Source organism: Tauraco erythrolophus, chromosome 25 (assembly GCF_009769465.1).
Source record: "Tauraco erythrolophus isolate bTauEry1 chromosome 25, bTauEry1.pri, whole genome shotgun sequence".
Classification (NCBI taxonomy): domain Eukaryota; kingdom Metazoa; phylum Chordata; class Aves; order Musophagiformes; family Musophagidae; genus Tauraco; species Tauraco erythrolophus.
In genome coordinates, this window is record NC_141489.1 from 8,003,686 (window position 1) to 8,021,194 (window position 17,509).

At 41.8% G+C, this 17,509-nt stretch overlaps 1 protein-coding gene across 1 annotated transcript; it reads left to right on the plus strand.

Annotated features, from left to right (window-relative positions):
- The first annotated feature begins 1,161 nt into the window (after window positions 1-1,161).
- On the plus strand, window positions 1,162-16,238 carry LOC104380311 (histo-blood group ABO system transferase 1-like). The gene is made up of 7 exons (XM_086626684.1): window positions 1,162-1,226; window positions 2,234-2,302; window positions 3,195-3,233; window positions 6,721-6,759; window positions 11,680-11,715; window positions 14,547-14,681; window positions 15,563-16,238. The coding sequence occupies exons 1-7, from the start codon at window positions 1,162-1,164 to the stop codon at window positions 16,236-16,238; spliced, it is 1,059 nt and encodes a 352-aa protein (XP_086482810.1).
- Window positions 16,239-17,509: the final 1,271 nt, after the last annotated feature.

Genomic DNA, 17,509 nt, shown 5'->3' on the forward strand with positions numbered 1-17,509 from the left:
AATTAATTGTGTCCTGAACATGCTTATTTCTCTCCTGTGACTACGAGAAATATCTTAATTTCAGTGCAGTTGGCATGTCTACGTTACAGATACTTTCAGCTAGGACAAATAACTCTTAACAAAAATGTGCACATTCTAAGAAAAATGTCTCCATATTGGAAGTCTAGGCAGTCACTCTCTTGCTCATCAGAAATCTCAGTGTTGCAGTGTTAGGGAATAACTTCTTGTTGCAAGTTTCTTCCTGTTTCCCCATTGCTCAGGAGGCAGCATTCCTACATAAGGTAAGGAACTGGGTGGAGGCCCACCATTTGGCCCTAAGCCCAGCTGCTGACACATGGTTGACATACAGAAAGGATTTGCTGTACTGATAGTAGTTCAGCAGGTATGTGAGGAGAGATGAAGCAGAAGAGGAAGAGAACAGGAGCTGCTGAAGCGGAGAGACAGAAAACATTATAGGTGAGTACTGCGGCTGGGGGGTAATAGGTTGGGGCTCGGGCATGGTGGCTAACAAAGGTGGTTACAGATGGAAGGGATGTTCAAAAGTAGAGCAGAGCAGAAGGTAATTTGGACAAGCAAACAGTGCCACAAAGTGTCTTTTGAGAAGACTGGCACAAAGGAAGGTTTGACTGAACCACTGTTGTAAACAGCCACAAAATGGATGGGGAAGAGAAGCTGATCTAAAGAAAGGGATTGCAACCTTCAGCTTAGAAAGGCAGAGAACTGCACAGGTAAGGGACACAGTAGAAAACTCAAGGAATCCAGGTCAAAAAGGCTAGACAAGAAGAAAGGATGAATGAAAGATTGGAAAAAAGAATTTAAAGAGCAGAGTGTGCACTGGTCGGGAAAAGAAGAAAACCTGATCCAGAGAAAATCTGAACTGAGAATTATTTGTTTGTACATCCATAAAACTACACCGTACTGCAACTTAAAGATGGGAGCTCAGTCTATGGAATAATTATCACAAATACCTAATATCTATTATAAATATTTACATGTAAAACATTCCCTCTAGAAAGAATGATTTTCCTCTGTAGTATGTCCAGACCTGCTGTTTGAAACAGGAGGTTTACTCAATATTTAATAACTACAATATTTTCTGTATGGTTTTTGTAACTTTACTGTCAATCCAGGGTTCACAGTCTTTTTTTCAACACCAGCAACATGGGAATCACAAAATTACATGGACTGGCTATTCTAGTGACAGCAGGAATCACTGGAGTGATCTGGTGAGTGTTTAATCTTTGGTAATGCTTCTCAACTAGCATGTATTTCTGTTGCCCAGCTTGAGTGATGCTGCTTCTAGCTATATTTACGCAGGTACAATGTAAGCATTTACACAAAGCTAAATCCTAATCCCCTTTTGTATTCAAAAGATAAAGATAAGCAAGTGTGGACACTTTTCATCTCTTCTGGGAAATTCTAAAAATCTGATGAATTGGACAGCATATATTCCTGTGAGTCCAAGTGTGTATTTTAATATTTACAAACCATGATGACATATCTGGATTCCAGACCAACAGAAGGATCCTGGCATAGAGCAAGTACTCTGTGGAGTGGACATAGACATATTTATCTTTCATCATGGTTAGCCTGGATCTCTTTTGGTTTGCATGTCTCTATAGTAGTCTACTACAGTGATGTTTTCATAGTATGTGCCCAGAGCTCCGGAGCCTGGTATAACATCAAGTGGGGGTATTTGGGAATGCAGAGTTTGCTGGAATAATGTTGGAGCACTGTTCCAAATGGAGGAACAGGGACAAGTTTTTCATCCATATACTCTGTCTGCCACAGAGCATCCATCACATCTGTTCAAATTTCTATTGACAATACAATTTAACTCACATCACAGGAGATCCCACTACAGGCCAGAGCAGAGCCAAAGTGATGGTGTAGACACCTTACTCCAAAAGGGGACGCAGTCAGTTTCTAGTGGCAGCTGAGAACAAGCTCCGCTGTAAAGCAGATGTGTTTCCTTTGTCACGAGTGGTTTTGGGCCTCACAAAATGCAGGTTAAATTTATCTACAGCTCTTCAGCGTTAATAGATCTGCAGATAACACCAGGCCAGACAGATTTCTTGAAAGAACTGAGTTTTGCATGTCCTCATCACCAGTTTGGCCCCACGAATATGTATTCTGTTAGCTTTGGGTTACAGTTTCGGTCATAAAGGGAGTGGAGGAAGAGTTGATGTATTGGGTTTTGTTATTGACTCATTGCTTTCTCATTCTGTCCAAGGTACCATCGCCCTTTATCCCCAGCCAGTGACCAAGAACCCACAGCCTCCTCTGAAGAGGACGTACTGCTGTAAGGAACTGAGTTTCATTCTGCCTGCCTTGAAAGATCTAGCATGTATGTCATTCTAGGCCACTGGGATAAGACTCATCTGATTAGACCAACTCTTACGCAGAAGAGCCATGCCCTAAAAGTGCTTATTTCCATTTTGGGATAAGTCATCCTGCAGTGACCAAGATGCAGACATCTCTACTGGGGATGCCTTGAGCTGGGTGAACAGGCTCAGATTCCTGAGATTTAACATGGGGACTCTGAAGAAGGAAATATAAATAAATTGATCCAGATCTCTCAAAATCATGTCATTTAAAGACAGCTTAATTTCACCTGGTTTAGACATCTAAATTTGGTTATCTATTTCTAAGGAAGTCATCTAGGCTTCCTCTGTAATCATTAGAAAGAAGTGGGCCTTACCAAAGTCTATTAATCCCATACTTAGGGATCTAGACATAGTTAGTCTGTGTCATGTTCTTACCCAAACAACACTCTGAACAACTAATATTTCTTGGTCTCGGGTTGCTGTTATAAGATAATGTAAATACAAAGACAGGACAACTAGGATATTTTATTTTCCTGTAAGCCAGAAGTAAATCCTTTGAAATCAGTACAGCTCTATTTTAAATTATTTAAACAGTGTGTGTATGTGCATATCTGCATGTATTAGGAGTAAATTAAGTTAAAGGAATTATACAATTAAAATAGATTTGAGTTACAGTCAATTACAGTGAAAAAACTACTTTTATTTGGTCAGATATGGTTTCTTCAATGACCTGAATTCCAAACTATTGCCGTGAGAAGTGAAACCTGGGATGTATGCTACTATATAAGTAGGACTTGCTTTATGTCCCTGATATTATTTTCACTAATCTGAAGTTCTTTTATGTGTTTTATTTTGTTTTGGTTTTAGTATGACCAACATGAATCAGAGCTTGTGTCAGCTTTCACGGTAAGGACCTCTTATCTCTGCTCTCCCACAACTCTGGCATATGAATGTGTATCTTGCTAAACATCAGTTCTCTTCATTTTACCCATGTTGAATAACACCTAGTGCCAAAGCTTGGTCTTCTGTCCTATAAGAACTGTTAGCTTGTCAGATAATTTAATTCCTGAGTTTTATTCTTAATGACAATCTCTGATTGTCCACCATAGAATATATTGAATCCTGGGCTGTCCTTTAATGGGAGGCAAAAATATGAGTTTAGTATGCGGGACAACTCACTGCATTAACCTCTTCCTCTAGAAAATACAGCGCAAACCACATTAGGATTCTCTCTCCACTTTTTCAGGGCTTCCCTAAAGATATTCAGAACACCTATATACGTTCTTGCCAGAAGAGGGCAAGATTCATCCACAAGAAGGGAATGCAACCCACACCCTTCGTGTGAAACAATAAAGATAACACTCTTGGTTTGTGATACAGATCTCATTTTCTTCATGAATTTTGAACACGAATAGACTCAAAAGTCAAGATTATATCTTGGTAACAAGAGAACTATGTCAGACTAAAAGGTGGCCTGGGTTATATGCCATTCACACTAGACACACTTGATTAAGCAAAAAAGTGTGAGCACAGCAGACATATGTGAGGAAGTGGTGGGTAGTTGCTAGTGCTGTTAGCCCTGAAATAAGGCTGAGCACGGTGATACTAGAGTGTTCAGTCCATCTGTACTGGGTGTTCCCTTCTTAGGCGTGGGAGGTATCTCTAACCCACAGTGGTTCTACTGACTGTGGAAGCAGATTTGGCTCCTGTAGTATCACCAGTAAAACAAGTTTAGTTTATTGTCCTGATATGTGTTGCTGTGATGAAACACAGGTTTACCCAACAGGTACCCCCAGACAGCCTTGATTACATGATTCGCCCTATTATCACTTTCCTGACTCTCCTATTGCCAACCATGTGCCTTCATTTCTCCACCCAGTTCCCTACCAAATAAACAATTCGCCTCTAGTTACTGTTCTGCTACATCCAGACCTAAATTTGATGTTGCTGATATTGTTGCCTGACCTTGGATTTATATAGTGTTACTGATATGGTTACCTAGGAGCAGACGGCCTTGCTGATCCCCTTACCTGATCCCCAAAAACTCCCCAAACCTCTTCCTATTACCTAGGAATCTTGGTCATTTCCCACAAAACTCCCCCTTAACCAACTATGAAATTCAGCCACTCTTCACATTGTTCTCTGTAGCTTCTATCAAATTCCCACACTCTTATTTATAATACCCAGCAATCAATTTCTTATGTCTTGTACCATAGTTTTCCACATGTTGTTCAGTTAGCTTAACCTCAGGGTAAGGCATAGTCAGCAGCCTAGTCATTTACCTGGAGCCCTGCTGATACGGGTCGCTCTACACATTTGGGCAATTTTTCCTGGAAAGTATTAAGCAGAAATATGTGGACTCTGATATAAATTCTGCTCTGAAATTACAGGCACAGTTGAAAGATCAAGATATTCTATTAAAGAAAATGCAAAGCAAGAAGAAAACCTTTCACGGAATCATAGAATAATTTAGTTTGAAAGGGACCTCTGGAGTTCATTTAGTCCAAACCCATGCTCAAAGCAGGGTCAACTAGACCAGGTTCCACAAGGACTAGCTTAGTCAAGTCTTAAAAACCTCCAAAGATGGAGTTTCCACAACGTCTCTGGGCAACCCATTCCAATACATGACTACTCCCATGACTTAAAAAAAATAAAAATAAAAATTCCAAATATGTAATTGGAATTTTCCCAATTCCAACTTATGTTTATTCCCTTTCATCCTATTGCTGTGCACATCAGAGAAGAGCCTTGCTCCATCTTCTTTGTATCTTGCTCCCATCGGATCACAGCAAGGTTCCCCTTAGCCTTTTCGGTTTAAAGCCGAACAGACCCCATTATGTCAGCCCCTCTTCCTCTTTCCTGCGCTCCAGCCCCCACTTTCTTGGTGGCCTCTGCTAGACTTCCATCTGTATATCAATCTCTTTCTTGTCCTGTGGAGCCCCAGGCAGGACACTGTACGACAGAGGTATCTCCCAAGTGTCAAAGAGGGGAGAAGAATCTTTCCCATTTACTAATGGCTACACTCTTAATAATACAGCCCATGATGCAGTTACTTTTCTTTGCTGGAAGTACACACTGCTGGCTCCTGTTTAACTTGTCCACAGGGACCCCTTTTTACTCAGTCAGCCCCAGCCTGCCCTATTACATAGATTTACTCTGGACAAGGCTGCATTTGCCTTTCCTGAACTTCATATGGTTTCTGTCAGCCCATTTCTCCAGGCTTTCCAGGTCCTCTGAGTGGCAGACCTGCCTTCTGGCTTATTGTCCACTCCCTGCCATTTGGTGTTGTCTACAAACTCGCTGAGAAGTAACAGATTCTAAATATGGAAATAAGAAAGAGTTTAATCTGGTTGTTTACTTGAATTAAACACTTCCATATTTTTAAACAATAAATGTGTCATTTCGTTTAACTGAGTCATATTTAATCTGTTTCTTTTATTGCTTTATCAATTATGAATTTCTGATCGCTTCCCCTCTTCTTCACCTCTCTTGTAATACACAGTCATGTTACTCCCTAGAAATACTGCTCTGAATACCTTCACAGTGACACACGCTATTCCTTAAGGAGTCTAGTGTGTGCAACCGAAAAAATAAACTTTATCTCCAATAAAACAATATGACAAAGAAAATGCATTATTTTTGTAATTGATTTGAAATTAAAAAGGATCTAATATGAAACAGTATTTTCACCCCCTGCAAAAAAAATCAATATGACTAGACATACCTTTCTGTGTATGTGTATATGTGATTCTTTTTATATCTCTCTTCTACCTGCTTAGTCTATGTCTTTTAGTAAGCATTTCCACTTCATAGAACTGTTTTTCCTACTGGAAAATCTAGGAATCGAGACTGGTGAGCTCCCATTTGGTGACCCATCTACACAAAACCTGCAGAAACAATGACAATGGACAGCAGGGTCATCTTGTCTGTGATGTGTCCTATCTACTCTAGAGGGCAGGCATGCAGACATATACCCAGGTGTAAACTACAAACTGTATTGAAGATGTTTGGCCTTATTGGCCTAGATGCTTACCTTGTAAAAGTAAAATCAAATTTCCTGAAGATGTACTATAGGAACAGACCTGCTGAAAATGATCTTAAAATAGATTATTTTTCATCCAACCCTAGTTAGACCGGCTGAGTAGCATGTCTGAGGAACATTACTTAAATTTCATTAACATTGTACATGGACATGAAGAAATATAAATCATATTATAGTATTTGTGATGGAGCCTAACTGACTGGGTACTCATTGACATTGGGTTAAGGGGGAGTACCGCCAAAACACATAAGGATCTCTTGAGGCACTCATCCCTCCTGGCGTGAAAAAGAAAATCTGAAACTGCTGTGCCGTGAGGTATTTATATGTCTCTTATTTCTCTCTCATTTACAGACAAGCAGACTTAAGTGAAACATCTCCAATGCTTCCACGGTAAGGATAAGTTCTCTGGCTTCATTAGTGTGATATTACATTGTTCTCATGACTGTGTTTCTGGCACATACAAGTCAGGAACGCTGAATAAATAGGAAAGGATACCTTTGAAAAAATGCATTGATGTGGAATCTTTTCTTGGTTGGCTTTCAGAAAGGAAATTATGGTGAATGCTGAAACATTTTTGTTTTACTTAGAGCTTGCTTAATTTTTTCCCTCCCCTGTCACCACCCATCTCAGAAGCTAAAAACGAAGAGTCCTTGGCTGATGCTATTTTTAGTAGTAACAGTCAGCATTCCAGATGATTAGTAATATCTGTGAAAGGGACGTTTTAGGTCAGTGGGATGACTTATTTTCTGGAATTGCCTGTTCTAGAGGCACTGGCTCTAGAAAAACAGTAGAAGAGAGATTAACATACTGGAGAAACTTCAACAAAGGGCCACAAGAATGCTGAAGGCACTGGAGCATCTCTCCTATCAGATAAGGCTGAGAGAGCTGAGACTGTTCAGCCTGGAGAAGAGAAGGCTTGGAGGGTAATTTATCAATACATAAGAATACCTGAAGAGAGGATGAGCCAGCCTCTCTTCAGTGATGCCCAGTGAAAGGACAAGGGGCAATGAGAACAAACTTAAACACAAGAAGTTCTCTCGGAACAGCAGAAAAACTTTTTTAATGTGAGGGTAACTGAGCACTGGAAGACGTTAGTCAGGGAAGTGGCGGAGTCTCCCTCCTTGGAGATATTAAAAAAACTGTCTAGACAGCTGCCTTCAACACCAGGAGGCCTGCATGGATGAACAAGGAGCTCATGGAAAAATTCAGACACAAAGAGGAAGCCTACAGAGAGTGGAAGCAAGGACAGATAGCCTGGGAAGAATACAGAGAAATTGTCCGAGTAACCAGAGATCAGGTTAGGAAAGCCAAAGCCCTGATAGAGTTAAATCTGGCCAGGGACATCAAGGGCAACAGGAAAGGCTTCTATTGATATGTCAGTGATAAAAAGAGATTTAGGGAAAATGTGGGCCCTCTCCGGAAGGAAACAGGGGACTTGGCTACCTGGGATATGAAGAAGGCTGAGGTTCTCAATGACTTCTTTGCCTCAGTCTTCACCGGCAAGAGCTCCAGCGGCACGGCCCAAGGCACAGAAGGCAAAGGCAGGGACTGGAAGAATGAAGAACCGCCCACTGTAGGAGAAGATCAGGTCCGAGACCATCTAAAGAACCTGAAGATGGACAAGTCCATGGGACCTGATGAGGTGCATCCGTGGGTCCTGAGGAAACTGGTGGATGAAGTTGCTAAGCCTCTATCCATCATATTTCAGAAGTTGTGGCAGTCTGGTGAAGTTCCCAATGACTGGAAAAAGGGAAACATAGCCCCCATCTTTAAAAAGGGAAAAAAAGAAGACCCAGGGAACTACAAGCCAGTCAGTCTCACCTCTGTGCTCAGCAACATCATGGAGCAGATCCTCCTGGTGACTATGCTAAGGCACAAGGGAAAACAAGGAGGTGATTGGTGACTGCCAACATGGCTTCACTAAGGGCAAATCCTGCCTGACTAATTTGGTGGCCTTCTATGATGAGGTTACAGCATTGATGGATAGGGGAAGAGCAACTGACATTGTCTACCTGGACTTGTCCAAAGCATTTGATACCGTCCCACACGACATCCTTGTCTCTAAACTGGAGAGACGCGGATTTGACAGATGGACCACTCAGTGGGTAAGGAATTGGCTGGATGGTCGCACTCAAAGATTTGTGATCAACTCTTCAACACCCAAGTGGAGACCACTGACGAGTGGTGTTACTCAGGGATCATTACTGGGGCCAGTGCTATTTAACATCTTTGTCGGCGACATGGTCAGTGCAATCAAGTGCACCCTCAGTGAGTTTGCAGACGACACCATGCTGTGCGATGTTGTGGACACGCTGGAGGGGAGGGATGCCATCCAGAGGGACCTTGACAGGCTGGAGAGGTGGGCCTATGAGAACCTCATGAAGTTCAACAAGGCCAAGTGCAAGGTCCTGGACATGGTTCAGGGCAATCTCAAGAACAAGTACAGGTTGGATGGATTGCGAGCAAAACAAAGAATGGATTGAGAGCAGCCCTGAGGAAAAGGACTTGGGAGTGCTGGTTGATGAGAAGCCCAACATGACGTGGCAATATGCGCTGGCAGCCCAGAAAGACAACCTTATCCTGGGCTGCATCCAAAAAAGTGTGACCAGCAGGTTGAGGGAGGGCATTCTGCCCCTCTATTCTGCTCTCGTGAGACCCCACCTGGAATACTGCGTTCAGCTCTGGGGTCCCCAACACAAGAAGAATATGGAGCTGTTTGAGTGGGTCCAGAGGGCTGGAGCATCTCTCCTACGAAGGCCGAGTGAGAGAAATGGGGTTGTTCTGTCTGGAGAAGAGAAGGCTCCAGGGTGATATCCCAGCAGCCTTCCAGTACCTAATGGGGCCTACAAGAAAGGGGGAGAGGGGCTTTTTACAAGGGCGTGTGAACAAGGGGCAATGGATATAAGCTGAAAGAGGGGAGATTTCGATTAGATAGATGGAAGAAATTTTTCACTCTGAGGGTGGTGAGGCACTGGACCAGGTTACCCAGAGAAGTTATAGATGCCCCATCCCTGGAAGTGTTCAAGGCCAGGTTGGATGAGACTTTGGGCAACCTGGTGTAGTGGAGGGTTTTTCTGGCCATGGCAGGGGGGTTGGAACTAGATGATCTTTGATCTTCCAACCCTAACCATTCTCTGATTCTATGATTCTAAAGATATGTATTATGAATAACACCTCTATTCATGATCATTTCTAAAGGTTTCTTAATACTCTCAGAACTAAGAAATGGTGCTTTTAAGACTTCTTTTGAAGACTGGATTCATTCATCTGTCTTCAAATACCTAAAATGTAGACACCTGTTTTTGAGGTATTTGTCTAGACTCTTTTTCTGGTCAATGGAACCAATGGGGGTTGGAACTAGATGATCTTTGAGGTCCCTTCCAACCCTAACCATTCTATGATTCTATGATTCTAACTAAATTTCAGATGTATACATTTAAATATATATATTCCACATTATTGTTTCTATAATTATTTTTTTCCTCCTAGATTTTAAGTTTCACCATTACAAATCTTAAAAGAGGGAGTGCATTTTTTCTCCTGGGAGTTTCTGAGGAATTTAGTTCCCTGTTTTATTATTTTTTTCTCTTCTTGGCGTTCTCTAGTCATATTCAGAAAGATCCTTCTAAACTGAAATCTTACCTGACTCTCTAACTGCTGATGGTGTTTTTGACAATCCACATTATGCACAAACTCATACACACCTAGGCACATGTCTTCCTGCTATTAATACAGGGACTGTTTTGAAGCTATTCAGATGCAAAATGATCTCATCTCATCCTTTACTATGGTCTAAAATTATCTTTTTGCTCGTAGTGATCCACAGGCCCTCTGGACTGCATGGATTGCTTCTAAATAGTGTCTGTGTAAAGTAATTCAGAAACAGATTCCTGTAACTGGGAGGACTCTGGTTATACGAGTCAGTGTATTGAGACAAAAGCCTAAAAACATCCAGCAAACGATTAACCTGAAAGATTTCTCCCTCGCCCTCTCGTGCCATCTGGTGGTCTGTGTTAAGAACAGCTTCTTCACCTCACACAGCTGCCCCTTTTCCAAGGCTCACAGAGGACTGCCATGGTCTCTTTAGTGTAAAACATAGACCTGTGTAATTATTATTTTTGTTAAAGAAAGCTGAATCTCATCATCTCTAAGACTCAAGGATTTCTTCTTCTCAGTCTATCTCCAACCTATGGTGAAACTGAACACAAAGATGAAAGATAGACGCACACATAGGATCGAGGCTCGGTGGCCACCAAGATTGACTCAGAGCAGAGAGCCGTGTTTTTACATAAGCAGGACTCATGAACTTAAACAACTCAGACTGCGAGATCCCATTCTTCTTTCCTGCTCCTAAGAACTATAGTTCACAAGTGGACAAATACATCCCTTCATTCTGTTGTTCCACAGGGATGCATGTGCCTGTGAGCTCCTCAAAGCCTAGACCAGACAGTAGCTCTGTCCAGACTCAATGCACAGATCTTGGGTCTCACTTATCTGTTCTCCAGCTCTGACTTCAAGATTTTCTAGAGTCTGGTCTCTTGCTCACAGACTTGATCAGTTTGACATTTGCTGACATACTCATAGAATCATGGAATGGTTTGGGTTGGAAGGGACCTTACAGATCCTCTTGTTCCAACCCCCCTGCCACAAGCAGGGACATTTTCCACTAGATCAGGTTGCTCAAAGTCCCATCCAACCTGGCCTTGAACACTTCCAGGGATGGGGCAGCCACAACTTCTCTGGGCAACATCTTCCAGTGTTTCACCACCCTTATTGCATGCTGAGACTAGAGAACAAGGTCATATGGAAAATAGATAAGAACAGAGTCCAAAAAGAAGACAAGATAGACTGCAGTGGCTTGGGGCTTACCCAGACTAGATGAGTGACCAACAGTGTGTTTATACAAGACTGAACCCTATCATCCACCACCCTCTCTCCATTTTCACTCATTTGTTCTCTCCAGCCTAGCTCTATTCCTCTCTTTCTCTGCTGTGACTTTTCCACTAAAAATAAATTTTTCACATTCCCACAATTTGCCTCAGCCCATCAGTCACTGATTTAAGAGTTCATTTCTTTGTAATTGTTTTAATAATCTACTCCTCATTAACGTTTGTGTATCAGTTTTAACTGATTACGTCCTTTTATTTCTTGTCTTTGCCTTTGATGCTGAATGGCCATTAACCAGATATCCTCTCAAACCAGAAATCTTTACACTTCACATATCCTTGCAACCCCTGCTATTCTTGTTATTACTATTATTGAATTGTAGTGATAATGTGCAGTATTCCAAGGTCTTTTTTTTTTCTACAGCATATTATATCCTCAGCCGCTTCTGACAAAACCACCGTAAGTTTGATTTTGTAAATCTGTAAGTATTGAAAAGAAAATGTATGAAGGATGATTCTTCTCAGATAACTTCAGCAATTTGTCATATAGATACTTTTTAGATTATGTGATAAAAGATTCACCTCTATACAAGACAAAGGAGCAGAGAGGGACAATGGGAGGCAGGGAACTCCAGTAGTCTGATAAGAGAAACAATCACAGCGTAAAGGTGCCTACCAAGGCTGTAACAGGAGAGCAATTGGCCTCTTAGTCCAGGGATGAAATCTATTAAGATGAGTCAAAGGGAGAGGCAACTTTGAGACTGAGAGTAGTTACTGCCTACAAGGGCGTGGGATGGCAGGGAAGACCATTTTGGGATCATGCAAAACTGATTATGGGATGTTGAGAGAAGGAACCACAAGTGGAGAAAGGGAGTGATCAAAGTGGTTTGGGGAGGAACAAACATGGGAAAATAAAGGGATAATGCTATATAAGGGGAGTGGTTGCATGTATAGGCATGCTGGTCAGTATGCTTGTGTGGCAATGCCCTGTACCTGTTCAGCACAGACTGCTCAATCTTCTCACTAAGCTTTATTTCTACCTATTTTCCTAGGTAAGAGGCTCTTCTGTGTGTGTGTGTATTTGTATGGAGGCCTAGATACCAGGAACTGCAGTAAGACCACGGGTGAGGGATCTGTGTGTCTGCAGTGCCTGCAGTCAGGGAGACCAGAGCAAGTGAAAATTTAAGTGCTACCAACTCTAATTGGACCACAGGTCGTAGAGGCCTGGGCGTCTGTGGTCCCAACAACTGCAGTGAATGAGAATGTAAGTGCAAGCTACTGGATTGGGGACCACAGATCCTGGAGGCCCACATCTGGGATGCTGGCAACAACAGAGACTGGAGCACGTGCATATTGTCTGGGTACACGTGTCAGGGTGTAATAGCTAGAAATGCCAAGCTATACTTGCTGCCAAGTAGTATAAGTGATTTGGGAGGTAGTATCCAAGTGGCCATAAGCCTGCTTCAGATACTGCAGGGACCAGAGGGTCTGAGATTTGACTATTCGAGAGATCAGGAGGTCCAAGTCAGCTACTGGAGAGACTGTAAGGTCTGGGGGTTGCCTGAGAAACACATTTGCATGCGTGTCTGTGTATGAGCCAGCTGGAAATGAGAAGATCCACAGGCCAGCTACTGAGGAGACTGTCTAATGCCAGTTAATAGAGAGATCCACCATCAATGTGTCTGTGCATGTGTGAGCATGGGGCATCAGTACTGCCTATGTGTCAGTGACAGTGAGCATATGGGCTTGCAAGTAACCGGGAGGCCAGAGGTCCAGAGCCAATTACTGAGTAAATTCTGCAAGGCCAGCTACTGGAGGGATCCATGCTGTATATATGTAGATATATATCTGTGTGTAATATCTGTGTTTATACATAGTCTTTACTAAAGGACTTTCATCCTCAGTAGTTGAAAAGGGGGGCAGGATCACACTGTGCTGTTTGGGTTTGTGTGAGCGCTATGTTCTCTCTCTATGTTATCTGTGCAGACAGATATATACGTGTATGATGTATATGTGTGCCTGTGTGCACGTTTCTTGGCAATATATTCTCAGGCTCGCTACTGGTTGCACCAGGGGACATCGACCTGCAGCAGCCTTACCCCTGCTGGGTCACCAGATTCAGCAACTCCCCCAATAATATCTACCTCTAACTAATGATGTTAGATTTCCCCTTTATACTCAGTAAGTATAAACAGGCAATTCTTAGGTGTAGTTCATCCAAATAATTAAAACAATTTGGAGAACTTTCCCTGGAAGTGCCTGTTTCTTGCCACTGACTATGAATGTGGCTTAGACTGCTCATATGCAGATATCTGCATTGAGGAAATTAGAAGTTATCAGAAGGTCTCCCATGCAGTGCAAGGATCATACTTGTCCACAATTAACCTCTTACACTCCCTTTGCAGTAAATTGGGAATTGTAAATATCTCTGTGACATAAAGATATCTTAAATATTTGAATTATGAGAAGATTGATTATACCTTAGAAGTACTTGTTTCTCTTCACTTACACTAATGGATCCCTAACAACTTGTTCAGATGTGCACAACTACAATATAGACACCTACATCTGGACAGAAAAATGCTTTGAGAAACATGTTGGTTCAATTGTATAAAATCTGAATAATCATACAGATAAACTTAATCAGTGTAGGAGCTAAGGGCCTCAATGGTCAGTGACACCTCCAAAAGGTGATCCAAACATCTCAGCAGTAAATTACATTCTGCCGATTTTGGTTTTCTCCATACTTTGAAATTAACCAAGGGCTTAAGCCCATACCTGCTAAATCCCCTGATTGTGTATGTTGTTTACACAGTTGCTTGCACTCTGGACATATGCTGGACTGAGCCAGCACATTCTCTGGATGTTAAAATTCGATGAAAGAATGAAACACTGTGTGGACAGAAAAGGTTCAGTTCATGTGGCTCTGTGAAGCTGAACTATCAGTCAGGTATGGCTAAATACAGTCAGATGTAGCTATAACTTTCCTGTCACCAAAGGCTGAATTGAGAATACAGGTTCTAAACTTTGTCCAGTTCTTTTGCAGTTAGATACTTTGTAGAGAAGCAAATATTTTAGAGGCATCTGAATTATTTTAATTGTCTACTCCAGGATGAGATGACTCATATCTCAGATTTCACAGACAGTACTTTCTTGACCCCTAGTGATTTCAAAGGAAGTCTAGGATGATTAACTCAAAGGTAGACATCTAGACATCTGTGCTGAAGAAGTTTGTCTTCATGAATTCTATAGGCCACCTAAAGACTATCTTCATTCTCAAACTCCTTGCAGGAGGCGGGATGTACTGGTGTTGACACCCTGGTTGGCTCCGATTGTCTGGGAAGGCACGTTCAATAGAGACATCCTGAATGCCCAATATAAGCAGAAGAATCTGGTCACTGGAGTGGTCACTTTTGCCCTTAAAACGTATTGGTTTGTCATTTATTTCTTGTCAAATATTTAAACATCTCACCTGCTAGCTATGCTACAATACTGCTGGTGGAGCAGGAGTGAGAAAGGTCTGAAAGACAGAATACGAACAGCTTTAAACTTGGAGAAATGTGACATGTGAGTGTCAACTTCCCAAGTAAGGCAAGTGGCTGTGAAAAAGCAGGAGACATTGCCTTGCAAAGGGTAAAAAATATCCTTGTAAATGTGACTAGCATTTTGATCCCTAGAGAAGAAAATTCCCGCTCCTGCTATGTTTATAACAACAATCGCTGCCTCTAACCTGGGGTAAAAAATACAAAAATTCTGCCAAGTTGAGATTTTGATGGATTTAGAGCTGTGTGTTTAGAGTTGATCAGAGTTTAGAGTTGAAATATTAGCTCCAGCAAAATCATTAACCATGCTGTTATAGCTTGTTAAGTTCTGTGGGAGGCTCCTCTTAGAATTTCTGAGTAAGTAAAGAACTATACTCCCCCTATATCCACTAAGCATCCCAGATCTAAATAGAGACTTCAGGAGTCTCAAGACAATCAAAATAATTTCATTGATAATTTTTATCTTCTCTAGAACAGTAAGCTAAAAAGTTACACTGCAGAAAGAGTACCAGGGAACCAGGGAGCATGTAAGAGTGAAGGGTGAGGAAGTATTTATACTCTGCAGTGATACTAGAGAACAGCATGAGGTAGAAGGCATGTGTTTTATACAGTGAGCATGAAAGACCAAGGGAATATGTTAAATAAAGAGCACTAACATAAGAAAGGAGCAATGGATAGGAAAGGAGAAACAAAGTGAACTTGAAAAACCATCATTCTTTAGCAGGAAGAACCCCTCTCCACTGTTTTCCCTTCCTTGTCTCTCAGATATATCCAGTACATAGAAGGGTTCATGAGCTCTGCCAACAAGTACTTCCTTGCTGGGCACCAGGTAAATTTCTACTTGTTCACAGACAATCCTGAGTACATCTCTAACCTTCAGATGGCCCCTGAGAATCAACTCTTTGTCATCCCTGTATGGAATCACTCACAGTGGCAGGATATCTCCATAAGCCACATGGATATCATCAGCAGATATATCCGCAGCCAATTCCAGTATGAGGTTGACTATCTCTACTCCATAGACATTAATGTCCAGCTATTTGAACACATTGGTGTGGAGATCATTGATACACTAGTGGGGACCATCAGCTCCTGGCATTACACCACACGTCGTGAGAGCAAATCATATGAGATGCGCAGTGAGTCACAAGCCGCTATCCCAAAGGGAGAAGGGGACTTCTACTATACAGCAAGCTTCTATGGAGGAAGTGTGGCCGAGGTCTACAAACTGATCAGAGCATGTTTGAAAGGGGTCACGAAGGACAGAGAAAATGGCATTGAAGCTAGGTGGCATGATGAGAGCCACCTCAATAGGTATCTCCTGTATCACAAGCCCACGCGCTTGCTCTCTCCAGAATACTACTGGGATGAAGAGCTAAGCCGGCCTCGCATCATCCAGGTGAAGAGGATGTGCTCTGTGCGCAAGGACAGGAAGAAGTAAGCTTCTAAAACAAAGAAAGCAAGGACGAAGACAGGTCATCAGTGTCAAGACAGTAAGACAGAAGTGGAGGTTATAAAGTCATTAATTTACCTGTGTCTTCCTTTCTGCATTTCTGATGCTATTAGGAAGGGTCAAACTATGCTGTTTGTTGAGTTTTTCTCTATTAACCTAAGTTTTATTGCAGAGTACAAGCAATAGGAAGGCAATGATGCTTATTTCTCTTTTCATTCATCTTTGCTTTGTAGTTGTGATACTTCTGTCTTCAGCACTCATGACTCCTGGGAGGCCAGGATCAATGTGTTCTCACCTCTAGATTTTAGTCACTTCAGGTCATTAGGCCAAGCACTTTCTCCTTTTCTTCTTTTTTATCCTCTAATATATTCATCATTATTATTCTAGCCTTTGCTTGAGTTATGCTTGAGTATGCTCTCGTACACCAATTTGCCACAACGTGTGGCATGTTGTCAACTGTGTTTACACTTACACCACAACCAAAGTTAATAATCCTAACAAAATATATTTCAATGCAGTCTTAATCAGTTTATTTTAACAGGTCTCGATGTATTGAGGTGCTAGGAAAAAAAAATTTCCTAATGTACAAGTGCCAGTCCAATTAACAGGTCTCATATGGACCTTAGAGACACATACCCCTCACAGTCTTTCGTTCTCTATGGTCTTATTATAGAACAATTCTTATAGGTTAGTTTATGGCCAGAAATAATATAAGCCCAAATACAAAATCCCAGAGCAAACAAAGTTACAATTTCTGAAAACAATCATCAGAGTCAGATGAAAACAATAGAGTCATCAAAGTCTATTTGAGGGGTTGTACATTGTACTTCTGTGGTCATTTGATCTAAGAAAGTTCACCCAGATCATCCAGCCCTGCTGTGACAGGTAACACACTCTGTGTTGTGTCTGAAGGTGATGTGACCCTTCTACATTGCAAAGCACAGATCTGGTTGAGCAGCCCTTACGCATTACTGCAGTGTTAGTAATTACCAGAACCTGATAAGGTCCCTTCAAGCACAGCTGAAGTGCACGTTTTCACTGGTACCATAATGTAGTCCCCAACTCTTGGCTTCAAGGAGTGACAAGCTTCAGTGACAAGTTCAGATGAGACTTCTTTCAGCTCTGTGTGGAAAGTCCCTACACATTTCATTAATAGCTTACATGATTTTAGAAGACTATTACCCATGAATTTTAGGTTTGACTGTACGGGAGCTCAGGGTGTTGTGCAAGACGGTCACGTGGGCTTGTCCATTAAAATC